Here is a 16986-nt window from a genome sequence, read left to right on the forward strand (position 1 = left end):
CAAGATTCCCCAATGTAGTAGGCTGTATGCCCCTCAGAGTCAACATTGTTGCTTCAGGGTTCTTATCAAGCACTGTGCAAAGGTACATGCACTGGAAACTGTTATTATTAACAATAGTTGTATTCATGGGATCTTGAGGCCCAGAAAAATTAATATATGTGGAAGAGGAGAGCATGAACAATTGATTCTTGTAATAGCCTTACTCCTTTGACAGTTCCTGCTGAGGAAAGGATTGAGATAGAGTCGCACACAGTATTAGAAACAGGAGCATTTGTTGTTTAGGGCATTGTACTTTTGCATGCTTAACTAATGTAAAGAATAATCCATATAACCATTGGCAATCTGCGCATTCCTCAGGGGTGGGGGTTCTCCAAGTGAAATCTCCAAAAAGTAACTTTGGAAACAGAAAGTAAGACTGGGGATTTTGTCACAAACAGACTGCAGGAGGCTCATAATTAAAATCGGGTCTCCTTCTGCTTAATATAAAGCAGGGGTGGAAAACATCTTTGTTTCAGTTCATCTACAAGAGTCAGAGATGTGGTTTTCCAGTCATTTATTTTATCTCCTTTCACCAGTTTCTCTGCAGAAGATGTGAACACCAAAATAAGAGCAATAGACCAATTCTGATTAACTGCCCCACGGCAGTGCAGCTGCATCAACATGGCACCTGCTTAATCCCATGGGGGAATTCTGGCCTCCTTGGGTTAAGGAGGATATCAGCAGAGGATATCAGCAGAGCCAGTGCTGCTAGTACTGTCTCCTTCCCTGCCCTGCCCTCCCACCACTGTTCTGCCCACCCCCACGTTGGGGCTTCTCCAATGGCTGCTGGTACATGGCCACTCACTACCTGTGATGTTGGCCACCTATGCTGAATGACAGGTAGTGCTTTGCAAATGCCATAAAGTACACTGTGCTGTTGGAATGTGTGGGCTTCCTATGTACATAATCTTTCTGCTGACAGCCAACAGCGGTTGGAGTCCACTCTGGAGAGGTCTCTAGTTTCTCCAATCACCATTTTTTAATCAGCCACCCATCCATATAATATCTACTGATCCATATAATATCCACTGATAATATTTCCAGTCATGGTTGCGGAGCAAGGAGACAGTGTGGAAAAAGATGAAATATTTTAATTCTTAGGCATTCTGCGTGCTGCCTCACAGCCCAATCCTATGCATGTCTACTCCGAAAGAATTATTATTACGTTCAATGGGGCTTACTCCCAGGTAAGTGTGCATAGGATTGTGCCCTTAGGGCTGCTAGTGGTTGATATAAAATCCTGACATTTTAGAGCAGGGGTGCCCAAACCCTGGACCGGGGGCCACTTGCGGCCCTCTGGGTCTCCCAATCTGGCCCTCAAGGAGCCCCCCGTCTTCAATGAGCCTCTGGCTCTCCAAAGACTAACTGGAGCCCACAGTGACCTGACGCAACTGCTCTCAGCGTGAGGGCGACTATTTGATCTCTTGTGTGAGCTGTGAGATGAGGGCTCCCTCCACCGCTTGCTGTTTCATGTCTGTGATGCAGCAACAGCAGTGAAGGAAAGGCCAGCCCTGTTTTGCCTTTTATAGGCCTTGAGCTATTGCAAGACTATAATTCATTCATATAAATTCAATATCTAATATATTCATTTATGCAAATTTATTCAAATTTGAAATGTAAATTAATTCCCCCCGCCCCCCAACACAGTGTCAGAGACAGGATGTAGCCCCCTGCCAAAAAGTTTGGACACCCCAGTTTTAGAGCATTATCCTGGGGAGATAGCCAGGGTTAGACAATGTCTTGTTGTATATGTGACCTTTGCTCCTCAGTAGGCTTGAATGTCTTCCCAAGGTCTTCATCTCATCCCAATTGTGTTTAAGCATTTGCCAACCTCTAATAGTTTTTATTCTGCCACAATCTTGCAAAGGCAAAAAAAAAATTATTATAGGTTGTGCTTCTTTATCCACTGGGGTTCCGTTTTGGAACCCCTAGCGGATAAAAAAAAGTCAGTGGACACCAAATCAGTGGAGAAATACCTTTAAAGACCCACTTCCAGGATTCTTGCTCCTCCACTCTCACCCCAGAATGCATTAATATAGACACTATACATTCAGCCACTAGATGGGGTGAATAATGGAATCTAGCAGAATGAAATTATAATTATTTAACAGCACGAAGGTGGGAAATTGGATTTGGTGCTTTTTTCCCTTGTTACAAGGCATTTAAAGGTGGACCTTGGTATCAGTGGTGAGTCAAATCAGTGGATACAGAGGTCCTACCTGTATTGCAAATCCCTAGTCAACTATGATTTCAAAGTATTGTTTTGTTCTAGAACAGTGCTTCCCAAATTTTTTAGCACTGGGACCCACTTTAAAAAAATTTAATTTGGGGGTAGGAAGATTACCTCATATCATAAATTACCATTCCAGCTAAAGATTTTCTTCTGCTAAGTGGGCAAGAATGCCTGCAAAATTGTGGGTTTTTTTAATGTTTCAAAAACTTTCCATGACCCACCAAAAATCGACTTGTGACCCCACTGGTGGGTCCTGACCCACAGTTTGGGAAACACTAGTCTAGAGGAATTGCAGAGGAGGAGAAACTGCACTCTCCTTGATCTGCTGAACCCCAGAAAAATGGAACTAGCACTAACAGTGCAATCCTATGCATGTTTATTCAGAAGAAAGTACCACTGTGTACAATAGGTCTTACACCCAGGAAAGTAAGTATAGGATTGCAGCCTAAAACTTGTTGCAACATTATGTGTGGTCTAATTGGGCTCATTAGACTCTCATGTTATAGCGGCTGCCAATAAACTGAGAAAGAGGCATGAATGTGGCTGTTCCTTCTCCATTAAGATCCACAGTCTTCATGAAGACAAGCCTTTCTTTCATGTGCCTGTACCTATTACGTACATGTACCTGTGCATAACAGGCTTTCTCTCCACTTTCCACCCCTTAACTCCCAGGCATTATAGTTAATTAATACATAATGGTTTTAAGTAATCCATAGAAGGCTGTGGAGTACTCTTTTTCATATCAGGAGTAAATGCAAACAAAGGAACAGTGATGACGATACTGGCGTTCAATTTAGCTTTCACTTGATTTTTTGAGGTAGATGTTGGGGGTTGGATCACCCAAACTTCCGAACACTACTCCTGTGTTCTAGCAGGTCTTAGTGATCTTTCTCCCCTGCGCAGCTGAAAAGGGAAACTGAATTTTTCCCTCAACTCCTTACTTTTGGCAGTTGTTCAGAGGGCTCAAAATGTTTGTTGGGGTGAGAGAACACATCCCTATTGCTAAAGAAACTTGATCAACACGTGTCAGAGTCAAGTGAGGGGTTGCCAGGGACCACATACTGATCCAGGGCAGTAGCTGCTAGTGGTTAGCTGCTCCCTTTCATCCTGCTTCCCCCCAACCCTGATTAGGCACCTAGCTGAAGGTGAAAAGCCTTAGTAGACTGAACCCGCTGCCACCAGCCTGGGAGATCAGGCTAGCCAGAAGAACTCCCTGGATAGAACCCGCCTCCTACAACAATACTGAACCTCTCTATCAAAATCACTGTCAAAGTAGTGCCTGCAGGACATGAGCATGACAATAGCAAAACAATCAAAATAAAGGGCCTCTTTCATGCAAGCATGTTTCAAGATGATACTTTTCTTCATATGATGAACTGAATTTTTTTTTAAAAGGGACTGGGAAAATATTAGCCACCTGGAACCTGCAGTTTTTAGCATTCCCACATTCACATTACTGCATGAACTAGTCAGAGTGGCAAAAGGGATTCAGACGGACATGATGTGATGATGAGTATGGCTGAGATCTCTTTGTTAACAAAGCAAGTGTTGCCTGAATGCACTCCAGGTTTCACAGGGCACACTGCAGCACGATGAAGCACATGATACAAAGTACTCTCAGGGGAACTTTGCAAAATTAATTCAGGTTGGCCTAATATCAGCAGCATCACAAGGAATGCAAATACTCACAAAATCAACGTGATGGATTAGAACATGCCAACCTTTTATAGGTGACAAAGCTTGTTGGGATTATTGGTGGTCAGGGCTGATATAACAACTGCATTAGTAAACCTGCTGATAAATTATACTGTGATTCACAGATAGCAGAAAGAGATATGGGCAAACCTTCGACAAACTGGACCAAGATTGCACTGAGCCAAATACTTCTGCTGAAGGAGCACTGTAGCTATGTCAAGGTGGTCTCAGTTCCTTAGGCCTCTAACATGCTGTCCTGAGTGTAAGCACCAGTGAACACGATGGGACTGACTTCTGATTAGACATGCACAGGCTTGTGCTGTTAATCTCTTCTAACACATTATTCTTATGATTCTCTCCCTCCTGCCCTTTCCCTCCTTTTGCTCACTTTTCTCATTTGTCACTGGCTTGCCCATAATTACTTTACACATGCAAAAGGGCAAGGAATGCACCAGTTCAACGGGCTCCCAAATGTTTTGATTGGGATCAGGATATAAATATTTTAAGTAAAATTAAATAAAATCTGCTTGTGCCTACCCAGGGCCCAATTCTATCCAACGTTCCAGTCTCGATGCAACCTCAATGAAGGCCTGATGTAAGCGAAAAAACATTTTCTGACCTCGAGGAGGCCTCCATAATTGCCCCACCGTGGCAGGATGCAGCACATGCCCCATTGGCACAGCTACATCAGAGCTGAAAATTTGGATAGGATATGGCCCCCAGATGGCACCTTAGAAGGTTGCAGCACTGTGGGGGGGGGGTGTTTCTAATGCCAGGCAGGATTCCCACTCCAGCTCTGAATCGTCTGTGATCACCATGGGACTTCAAGAACAGCAGCAACAATGGTTCCATGCTGATGCTCAGATCTAGTGATTTACGACCACCTTGGCTGCCCAGAATATCTTTCTCTAGCTTATTTAGGGGAAGGGAATGTAAACTCTGTGAGTGCTCCAGATCAAGGGCTTGAAACATCCAGCAAGAGGTAGAGCTTCAAATGGTGAAGTCCACTATCAAATTCTAAAGCAGGAGTGGGCAAACTCACAATTAATGATACAATTGTTAAAGGTCCAGGATTTCTACAGTTGAAAGTTTGCCCACCCCTGTTCCAAAGGCTCAGTGCTGATAAGTAACAGCTCTCTGGAGAAGCTTTTCAGATGCAGGCCTGACTCCTTGGATTCTGAAAGGCAGATCTCCAGCTGGTCCAGACCTCCTGCTCCAGATCTTGCTTCTGCCACTTGTGACTTTACATACTTCAAAGTTGGCAGTACTGGCTACCCTGATTTTACCTCAGTTGATTTCCACTGCCATAACCAATATTCACCTATAAACAAACCTGCACTCATGCTTAAATTTTGCTTATGCAAACGTTGTTTGCTTAGGATGACTTTTGGATGCACAGAACTCCAGAGCCTTCTCACTTTATATCCATCTTTTTGTGGCTGAAAATAGCCAACACAATAAAGTGCAGAAGGTTATAGCTAGAGGCATTTGTTTGTGTCAATAATGTCATAAAAACACAAAACACTGCATTTTGGCGTTTAAGATATTTTAGATAAATTAAAATAGATCACTTTTCCAGTTAGAAATAATACCACGGCTGCATCTGTAGACACTACCAGCCCAGTCCTGACCTGCCCAGGGTGCGGGGCTGTGGCGGTGCAGAAAATGGTCGCAGACATCTGCTGAGCTCATAAGCCTCTCCAGAGGCGAGGGGAGCCAGACTCCCCTTGCCTCTGGAAGGTTCAGACTGCGGGGGTGATCGTTTGCCCATATCCATGGTTTCAGCTAACCGTGGGGGGTTCAGGAATGGAACCCCCGCAGACAAAAGGGGTACACCTGTACATAGTAGCCTGTTAAAAATACAGATCTGTAACATTTTCCCTACGGCAGTCACATACCATAGTAGCATCAAGTGTAATATATTAAAAATAAAATACAAATTGAAATGAACTGGGATCCTCTAGAAATGGGCTCATGTGCCACCAATGGGTCCTGACCCTCAGTTGGAGAAGCACTGTATTTGAATACATACGAAGATAGTTTCCAGTTTAGTGAAATGGTTTCTTCTGGAAACCCCAGAATCCTTAGTCTGATTAAATAATTTGTAATAGGCCACAATTCTCCAGAATGAGTTAATCTCCCATTTGATTTTGTTCCACACTAGTGTAGGTTGATTTATGTGGCTTTGGCAGGGCACCAGCCATTGTGCTATATCAGGAGCAGGAGGCTGGAAATCATGAATATTTCATAGTGCTTCCCACCCTGCTGTCTCCTCCCCCCAATCTCATGATTTGCTTCATTAGTTGGCTCGGCCTGGACTAGCTAGGCAATAAAACTAATTACAATTTCTAGTTCACTGATGTTGATGTAGTGAAATCATTCCACTGATGTGGTTCTCTGCACGTTTGTGCCAGTAATGAGTCTATATAGGAGCATGGTGGAGCATCTAGAAAAAGAGTAACATCAGCTAGATGTCAAGACAGGGCAGTGATGGCTGTTGTGAAGTTTGAGCAAATATGAGCCAAAGAGTGATATTATGTTTTTGTGTTTTCTTATACTCTTTGCTTAGGGGTAAGCCACAAATGTAAATGAAGTAGACTCACAAGGACTAAAGTCATTCTAAAAAGTGGCAATGATCATCTACCTAGGATGTGCTTGTTCAAGGAGATGGGCAGGCTTTCAAATTAAAAAACAAGCTATCATGAGTGTGATTTTATATAATTCAAGGCTAGCCAGGCTAGTCAGACTTCGGCTGCAATCCCAACCACCCTTTCTGAGAGTAAGCCCCATTGAACAAAATAAGACTTACTTCTGAGTAGACCTGGTTAGGCTTGTGCCCTTAGCTAGCAGAGGTCAACTTTATCCCCCCTACCTAGGTTAAGTTTGGTGGAATGAGGCAGTCTACACAAGGATATTAACTTCAGTTTAAAATGAAAACACACCTTTCCAAGCTAATAATCTGGCTGAAAGGCAGTAAAAGTTAAGCTTCTATGTCACTTTTGATTAGATTCTTAAGTGACTTAATGGAGAAATTTTCAAAGCATATTAAAGTCTTGAAACAAGCAGGTGGTGGAGACTTAATAATCTTGATGTGCCGAGCAGCCACTAAACGGAGGCCAAGAGCTATACTTCCTGTATGCATGATTTGCACAAGGTGGGGGGGGGGAGCTGTGTCAACCCTCTCTCCCCACAAAAGGCAAGAAGGAAGAGACCATGTGACCTCAATGGACATTTCTGCATGCAGAAAGGCTTTGTGTGGAACTGCTGAGCCCAGGCCAGCCCGCTTATAGCCAGTGCACACGTTGCGACTGGCTGCTGCATGTTCCACTTATCCACAGATATGCCTCAATATCAGTGTCAGCAGTGGAGAAATGAAATCAGTGCAAACGATGCTGTGGTTATTGGAGTGGTCAACTGCAGGCTGAGGAAAGGGCCAAGGGCCACAGCCTCACTAATGTAGAACTTTGGGTGTATATAAACCGCAGCATGGATCAGCCAATCAGAGCACCAAGTGTGAAAGGGTCACACCCTATCTGTGGATGCAGAATTTGAAATGGACTTAAGTACCCATTGGCCCATTAAACAATTCTACTGAATCTTTTTTATATCTTCATGATTTCAGAGCCTTCATTCTGGCGATTGCTCAGAAAGAGAAGCATCTATTGGACTACATTTATAGGAGTGAATGGTTGTTTTTCCCATGGTGCAGTTTCAGTGGTATAAGAGGCTATAACAGCGAATCCCTCCTTCTCCTGGATAGGGTGAGGCAGAGGCTTGTCATTCTGCTTCTTGCCCCAATGTTCACAACAACACCTATTTTTGACTGTCACAAATAATGCAAATTAAAATAGGTTCCAAAAGTATAAACACAGTGTGGGGCATCTTGAGTGAATTTCAGTGGATGCTCTGAGAACCCTTTTTGTCTGCTGGTGAAGCTCCTTCGTAAAAAGGCATGGGGAGAGGCAGAAAAAGCCTTCATAAGACCTCTGTTACAATCCAGTCAAACAAAGTCAAGCAGTTTCCGCCTCCCGTCTTCCTGTGGCAACAGAGAGACAATTCCTTGGGGGGGACGGGGACAAAGAACTCAAAGCTCCCAGGCAAGATGCAAGGTCTGGCTGATGTTGTTTCAGAGCTAATGAGAACGAATGAGTTTTCTCCCAGTGATGAGCCATGCAGGGACAAAGCACTAATTGGACTGCAAACAGGCAGCCACAGTAAGAGCTTCTGAAGACACCCAGGGCCGATTCCCATAAGACTGTGAATCTGTCAGAAGCATTTACACAGTGTAGGTTTTGCAGCGCTTCCAAACTTTCATGAGGGGTAAGATGAGATACAGATCAAGTGCTTGTGCTGGAAATGTAATGACCCCCAGCAAATCTCTCTTTCATATTCATCCATGTGCACATGTGCGTGGTCATGTGTCTGCACATAAATCCACCATCTTCCCTTCAACAAGACAGCACTATATGGTTTCAGATGGACTGTATGAAGAGATTCTCCATCTTAGTGTACTCTCATCTTATCTTATGTACTCTCTTCACAAATGCATATGGACTGGGCTTCTGTGCATTGTATGTTGCAAGTATCACCTCTATGTAAAACATCATACTTTGGCTGACCTTCTCTGTCTACTCTCTATGGTTCCAAAGCTGAAGTGTGTCAGTCCCCCAGAGACATGTGAACAGTGAACCACTAGTGGCAGCAGCAGATGACCAGAGAAAAAGTTGCTGTAAACAATGAAAACTAATAATGTGCACCAATAAGAACTGGATTTATGCGCAGAACAAATTGCTTTGTGACTCAGCATTTTACAAAGACAGACGTCATTCCTTCTTTCCAAGAGAGGAAGCTAAAGTCAGGAAGTGGTAGAGACATGGGAAATAGCCCAAGGTGCAACATAACTATTGCTATCAAAATAGATAGGAACACTATGACAAGCCAACAGGTGCAACACTGGGATACACTGGAAAGCCATTTGCAAGATGCATGCTACACCTTAATCAGAATGGCAAATTCACTTTGAAACAGCCAGAAACTTGTATCCAGAAAGCAACTTTCCAGGCAAGAGCCACTCAGCATGGAAGGAACTTTAGAGTAGCGGTGTAGCTAAGGCCAGGGTAGATAACAGGGTTCAGGGAGCCTGTCTTGACGGGGGTCAAGGTACCTTCTCTTGCACACACACAAACCCCGCAGGTACTCGGAGTGGGTGCCAGAGGGGCCAGCTATGCCAGTGCTTAAAGTTCTTCTTAAAGCCCCTGCCTGCTCAGCCCCAATCACCACCTATGACAGAAGGCAGCCAGAGCTCTCTCCTAATTGGTCACCTGATTGGTCAGTGGTTATGTCATTGCCAAGCAATCAAAGTTGGAGTGGCTGCTGCTCTAGGGTTGTTCCTGCCATGCTGGGCTGCTACAGTGCCACAAGGCATCACAGCCACCCCACCGAGTGGCCGTCACCTTTTTTTGTGCTGACAAATTCCACAAACTTATCATGTGCTATGCAAAAATGCCTCTTTTTGTCCATTCTAAATCTCCTGCCAGTCAGTTTTTGCTGGTTCTAGTATTGAGAGAGAGAGAGAGAGACTTCTCTCTGTCTCCATCCTACGCATATGTCTCAATCATGTCTCCCTTTACTGTCTTTTTCCCATTCTAAAAGCCCCAAACATTGTACCCTTTTCTCATAAGGAAGATGCTCCACCCCTCTGGTCATTTTGGTTGTCCTCATTTGCACCTTTTCAAGCCCTACAATAACCTATTAGAAGTGGTGAGCAGAATTGTACACAGTACAGTTGGCCCTCATTATCCATGGGGGATATGTTTCAGGAGACATCGAATTTCGGGCAGGGCAACCCCCTGGAGCTGTGCTCTGGTTGGGTATGGAGGCTTTCCTGAGGTTCGCAGAGGCTATGCACATCTGCCTGAAGCCTCTGCAGATTTCAGAATGGCCGTTTGGGCAAAAAAAAAGTGACTTCTGGTTTCCTTGAAATGTTTTTTGCCTTTATAAGGCATTCTGAGGCCCAGGGAGGCAGAATGCCTTATAAGGGTGAAAAAGTCAGTTCTGGTTTCCCGAGGAAACAGGAAGTTGCTTTTTTTTGCCCAAAAGGCCATTCTGAAGCCAGCAGAAGCAGCAGGTGGATGTATGTGGCCTCTGCGGGCCTCAGAAAAGACCCCGGACCTCCTGGAGGACCCCGTGGAAGACTTGGGGTAAGGTGGTTCAGCACTGCAAATGACAGAATCTCCTGTTTTCCAAATGAAGCTGCATCATAGTTTTGTACTGGATTGTACTATTGCTCTCTATCCCTTTCCTATGGCCCAATCATATCTAAAACTAGTACCAGCAGAACATACATTCCACTGGTGCAGACTGCTGCAAAGCAGAAAAGAAGTGCTTTGCAGCAACACGTTGACAGTGTGCTGATGGGAGGCTGGAGCCTTCCTTCGTGCACCAGTAGGCACCAGGAGATCCAGCCTGGCATCAGGGAAGGGATGTGGTGGGGGAGGGCAGGGATTGTGTGTAATGGGGCGGGGTGGGCAAAATAGGGAGGAGATGGGACAGGGGATGGTCGGAGTGGACCCTTGAGTGGGCAGGTTCAGGGGTTCGGCAGTGGTGGGTTTAGTGGTGTCAGGCCTTCCAAGACCTGATCTGCCTGCATAGGTCAATGCAGAACTTGTGCCAGCAATATTGCTAGCACAGGTCCAAGTTGTCCCATAGCAGCTGCTGGGGCTTACCCTAGGGCAAGGGCACAAATGTCTCCTTACCCTGAGGAGACCTCCAGCTGCCAAAACTCCCTCACAAGTGCTGGCACCGCTGCATCACCATGTGGTGTTTAGGTAGGGCTGCTAAGGACCCCCAGAATGGATTTTGTCTTTGTTCTGTTGCCACACATTGGGTCAATGGTTCCACTGAGCTATCCACTATAATCTCAAGATCTCTTTCCCCACAGCTCAGACCCCATCAGTGTATACAGGCGTGCCCCTTTATCTGTGGTGGTTCCATTCTGGAACCTCCCACGGATAACTGAAACTGGATACGGGTGGACGCTTGTCCCTATGGTCCCAGGGGGCCACCGCCCCCCAGGGACGAGGGGAGCTCTGCTCCCCTCACCTCCAGAGGGACCTCTAAGCTCAGCAGAGGACATTCGTCCCCAGCCTCTGCCAAGCTCAGACTAAGCTCTGAGGCTAAAAAAATTTCACAATATCGCATCCACCTCATACGGCCACCGTTCCAGTGCAGCAGCAGTCAGGAGTGATCTCTCCCCACAGCCTCTGGGCCCCTTATAAGCCCAGTAGCCGGTCCTGCCAGCCCAGCCCCTTCAAGTCTCAGAGCTTGTCCAAGATCTCGTGAGAACTTGGGCTAGCCCGCTAACTAGCTGGGCAGTGCAGCGAGCAGTTGTACCCAAGCACCACTCTTGCAGCTGACTCCTGGGGGGTTTGCTTGCCTGCTCATGAGCCTCCTGCAGGGCCTGTCACCTCGTTCTTGCTACGGCTGGCAGCCACACTTTCTGGCTGGGGTGGTGCTGTGTTCCTGGGGGCTTCCCCAGGTCAGCGCTGGCCCCATCCAGCCCCCAAATGGAGGAGGACGGGGGAGGGAAGCAAACCCCCTCTCCTCACAAGGGCAGAGCAAGGCAATGCATGAAATACAGAGTTCTGTGAAAAAGGAGGAACTTACAGCCTTTGTAGATGTCTGTTGGTATCTGCACAGCAGCATAGGAATAGTTAACTTTGGTTTTAAAGTTGGCATCTTCTATGAATTCCAGCTTCAAGGAGTTGGATTTTTCTTTTTCGATTTCTTCTCCCTCTGGATCATCCTGGGGAAGGAAAGGAAGATACTTCCTAAAAATTTAAGTCAGTTATAGAGAGAAGAAGCCAATGTGGCTGTTATTCCATGCTCCCCCCATTGCTCTGATCTGCAAACGATGTTTGGTTATGCTGAAAGTACAAAGCAAATAGGCCAGTTGTATGCAGGGGCACAGCTATTGACAAGCCACGTCAGGGGTAGTGACAGGAGTGGGGAGGAGGGAGGCAGGATCATCGGCGGCAGAGCACACCAAATCTCAACTCCCTTCCCGGGCCTGATCCACCTACATGAGTCAGCATGAACTTACGCCAACGACTGAGCTGGCTCAGGTTTGATTCGACTCATAACGGCTGCTGGAGCTTACCCTGAGAAGACCTTCATCAGCCAAAAATCCCCCATGGGATATGGCGGTAGCAGTGCTGGTGCTGCAGGGATTTTGATAGATCGACTGCCTGATTGTGAACACTTTGGTAACAGAGAAACTTCATTTCTTTTGCTGTCAACCATTTTGTGAACATCTGTAGTTAAACAGCAGTATACAGATTTCTTAAAAATAAAGAACGACGATTCACTAGGGGCCCAATCCTATCCAACTTTCCAGTACCAATGCAGCCGTGCCAATGGGGCATGTGTTGCATCCTATGGGGCGGGGACTCATGGAGGCCTTCTCACGGTAGGGGGAACATTTGTTCTCTTACCTTGGGGCTTCATTGTGGCTGCATCAGCACAGGAAAGTTGGACAGGATTGGACCCTATATTATCTTAGGTCAGGGATGAATCCAGTATTTGTGTTTGGGGGGGGACAGACCATAAGCACTACCTTAATTCCAGAGCCCAGGTCCACCAGGTGGGTAGACCTGGACTTCAGCCTGGACATGGAGCCCAGATCTACCTGCTGGATAGACCTAGACTCCCATTCCAACTCTGCTGTGTTGGCCACCAATGCCCCACCCAGTGGGCGCTACCTTGGCCCCCCGCTGGTGTGACAGTTTTGGGGGGCATGCATCCATGGTCCCCTCTTGGCTCCATCTATGCCTTAGGTGAGCCACTCCCTCTCAGTTGCAGTACAGGGATAATACTTGCAATCAGACTTGCCTTACAGAGTTATTGTAAGGATTACACCAAGACATGTATTACACGTATGCACTGCTGAAACAGAAACGCCTGCGTTGGCTCGGTCATGTTGTGAGAATGGATGATGGCCAGGGAGACAGACCAGGGACAGACTGCACTTGCTCCCGGAGTGGAAGGGATTGTCACTCCCGAAATGGCCTTTTCAGCCACACTAGACGCTGTGCCAGAACCACCATTCAGAGCGCGATACCATAGTCTTTCAAGACTGAAGGTTGCCAACTTAAACACCAAGACAATATATGGGAAATGCTATACAAATGCTAAGTATTCGTTTTTCCTTACTACAGACCCCTATCTTATTACAGATGGAGGGCTGAGGCTGAGAGACAGTGACTTGCCCAGTTAGTACCTTCTGGAACTAGTTTTGTTTTTGTTTTTGGACTGGAGATGTTGAGCATCTGCCTTTTTCACCACTGCAACACCTAGCACCACTGTTGTCCTCACAGTCAGGGTGCTGCCCCATTCCCTAGAACATGTGCTGTTGAGAAACCAGGCCTTTCCCACTTGCGAGACCTTTTCAAGTTAACTCCATGGCAACGGCAACGGCAGTAGCAGCTGGAGGTGTGGCTGGGACTGGAATAGCTGCTAGGTCTTTTTTAAACGCAGGCTTTTTGCGTCAGGCAGAGTTGGCTTCTGAAACTCACTGGCTGAGAAGATGCGCTGATTTCATCCTGGCTCATTGCTGGGCTCTGTTTAACCTTGCTTCTCTGTTTTCAGAAGCATGGCAGGTATTATATCAGACAAAACCCCCTTGAAAATCAATTAGCAGCAAAAGGCGGCTATCAAAGAACAAATTAAAACCGAGTGGAGCTTAGTGCTCTGTCAATAAGCAATGCAAACAATATTTAATTATAGGAGAGAGATGGCAAACTCCCCACTGCTGAAGCTGGAATAGGTGCCTGCTCTTTCACACACCACTTCTCTCTCCCTTCCCCAGGCAGATTGTCACAGCCTTGGCAGGCAAACCCAGCAAATGGAGCACTCTTTTGTTCTTTGTAAGGCGATTTAGTCTGTTTGAAAGCTCCCCCACCCACCAGGTGTTCCCTTCTAGGGGCTACAGGAGTGAGAAATCTTGATCTTTCCATGCAGGCAAGGACAGCTATGACTGAGAAGAGGAGGATGGCCACTTTTGGATGTGGGGCTTTTCCAGGGAAACAAAATCTTTAACGAAGGAAAGTGGCTTGCAGGGAGGTGTTGCCACTGAAAGGTAGCCAGTGGGGTAAGGATTAAGAACAACCTGTCCTACTTCTTTTGTGCTGAAAATGCTCCTCCTTAGAGATGCTTCTCCTTAAAATGTATAACACTGGTGGGTGCTGAAGGGCAGTGCTTGTGGATTTCATTTAGGACCACCCTCTCTTTCCATAACCTGAGCACTGCTACAGATAGGCCTATCAGTAATTATTAGCATGAAACCTCTAAGTGCACTAGAAGCAGAATGCCGCCAAATATTCAATGCTGGAGGGAGATAAGCAGAGAAGGTGGTAACCCTCAAGACCTGCTTCCCAGAAACACCTGCCTCTTCACTTTTTACAGAGTGCTAGACTAGAGGGCCTTTGGAGCCAATCCACCAGAGCACTTTTTATGCTCTTACCTGACAGCTGGCTCTGCCTAGGCCCAAAACAGGGTAAGGGAACCAATGGTCCCTTCCCTATGGAGACTTCTGGCTGCCTCCTTAGTCCTGTGGGATACAGTGGTGGGCATTTGGGCACCACTGTACCACAGGGCAGTAGCCTCCAAAGGAATAGGCTGCCCGTTACCATTAAGTCTTCTGGTATAGATACTAAGTTCAGGGAAAAGGTTACATATTGCAGTTAGCTGTTTTGCAATTTTATATTCAAGTTTCTTCAGTACTTCCAGATGAATGTTATTTGGTCTTTGTGACATACTGCTCTTTCATTTATTTGTTCTCAAATGCTTCTTCAGTTGTGTCAACTTGTTACAATTTCTCTGGTGCAGGTATCTCCCTGATGTCATCTGCAGTGAAGATTAATGCAAAGATTTTCTGTGTAAATGGTGTAATGGCTTGTGTCATTTTCTAGCAGACTTTCTGCTTTTGATCCACTTTGAGACAAAAAAATAAAGTCTATTACAGTTCTTGGTGGCTAATCTTGAAATGTGCTTAGCTGGCTGCCCTCACTATAGATAAGAATGACCAAAATATGTTCTTTTGGTCATTTGCACATGAACATACCACCTCTTTTTAAATACGATTCCTAGCATTTGGTGGTCTTATTTCTCTACAAAGGATTTTTGCTGCAATTCTTTTAGACTGTTAGCATTCTTCTTTAAAATCTAGAATCTCAAAACACATAGACGAACAGGCCTTGCTGAGGGAGAATCAGCATGGCTTCTGTAAGGGTAAGTCTTGCCTCACAAACCTTATAGAATTCTTTGAAAAGGTCAACAGGCATGTGGATGCGGGCGAACCCGTAGATACTATATATCTGGACTTTCAGAAGGCATTCGACATGGTCCCTCACTAAAGGCTACTGAAAAAGCTCCACAGTCAGGGAATTAGAGGGCAGGTCCTCTCCTGGATTGAGACCTGGTTGAAGGCCAGGAAACAGAGAGTGGGTGTCAATGGGCAATTTTCACAATGGAGAGAGGTGAAAAGCGGTGTGCCCCAAGGATCTGTCCTGGGACCGGTGCTCTTCAACCTCTTCATAAACGACCTGGAGACAGGGGTGAGCAGTGAGGTGGCTAAGTTTGCAGATGACACCAAACTTTTCTGAGTGGTGAAGACCAAAAATGATTGTGAGGAGCTCCAAAAGGATCTCTCCAGACTGGCAGAACGGGCAGCAAAATGGCAGATGCGCTTCAATGTCAGTAAGTGTAAAGTCATGCACATTGGGGCAAAAAGTCAGAACTTCACATATAGGCTGATGGGTTCTGAGCTGTCTGTGACAGATCAGGAGAGAGATCTTGGGGTGGTGGTGGACAGGTCAATGAAAGTGTTGACCCAATGTGCGGTGGCAGTAAAGAAGGCCAATTCTACGCTTGGGATCATTAGAAAAGGTATTGCAAACAAAACGGCTACTGGAGTATTGTGTCCAGTTCTGGTCGCTACATCTCAAAACAGACATAATGGAAATGGAAAAGGTGCAAAAGAGAGCGACTAAGATGATTACGGGGCTGGGGCACCTTCCTTATGAGGAAAGGCTACGGCGTTTGGGCCTCTTCAGCCTAGAAAAGAGACGCTTGAGGGGGGACATGATTGAGACATACAAAATTATGCAGGGAATGGACAGAGTGGATAGGGAGATGCTCTTTACACTCTCACATAATACCAGAACCAGGGGACATCCACTAAAATTGAGTGTTGGGCGGGTTAGGACAGACAAAAGAAAATATTTCTTTACTCAGCGTGTGGTCGGTCTGTGGAACTACTTGCCACAGGATGTGGTGCTGGCATCTAGCCTAGACGCCTTTAAAAGGGGATTGGACAAGTTTCTGGAGGAAAAATCCATTATGGGGTACAAGCCATGATGTGCATGCGCAACCTCCTGATTTTAGAAATGGGTTATGTCAGAATGCCAGATGCAAGGGAGGGCACCAGGATGAGGTCTCTTGTTATCTGGTGTGCTCCCTGGGGCATTTGGTGGGCCGCTGTGAGATACAGGAAGCTGGACTAGATGGGCCATGGCCTGATCCGGTGGGGCTGTTCTTATGTTCTTATGATGAATGCTTACCTGGATCCAGGACTATGGTGCATTTGTATAGTCCCTATGCAACTTGTAGTCATTCTGCCTTTGCAACTGCTCCTATTCAGCTTTTTCCAGAAACGCCATAGATTTCTGAGAATTTATACCAAAAGCTTTTATCTGTGACACTGAAGGCTATAAATATTTTTTAAAACCATTAACCACTAAACTCTCCTTAGTGATAGGATCCTTCTATGACATCAGAAATGGAGATGCTGTCTACAGACGACATGCATTTATCAGCTATAGTAGGTATGATTTGAAGAAAGTAATTAAAATATGCAGACGGTGTGTACTGCATAGGATTGGGCCCTAAAATTGTTTCCCCACTTCCTCTAATGCTCTCAACAATACACAGAAGGATCTGTTGACTTTCATCTGAGTACCATA

The 16986-nt window shown here is 45.8% G+C and overlaps 1 protein-coding gene across 1 annotated transcript in view; it reads right to left on the reverse strand.

Annotated features, from left to right (window-relative positions):
- CACNA2D2 (calcium voltage-gated channel auxiliary subunit alpha2delta 2) overlaps positions 1–16986 on the reverse strand; it is a 632244-nt gene that overhangs the window by 166396 nt on the left and 448862 nt on the right. Inside the window, exon 5 of the mRNA XM_066614251.1 lies at positions 11633–11771. Coding sequence (XP_066470348.1) covers positions 11633–11771 — 139 coding nt within the window. The remainder of the gene's footprint in view (positions 1–11632; positions 11772–16986) is intronic.

Source organism: Tiliqua scincoides, chromosome 2 (assembly GCF_035046505.1).
Source record: "Tiliqua scincoides isolate rTilSci1 chromosome 2, rTilSci1.hap2, whole genome shotgun sequence".
In the NCBI taxonomy this organism is placed as follows: Eukaryota; Metazoa; Chordata; class Lepidosauria; order Squamata; family Scincidae; genus Tiliqua; species Tiliqua scincoides.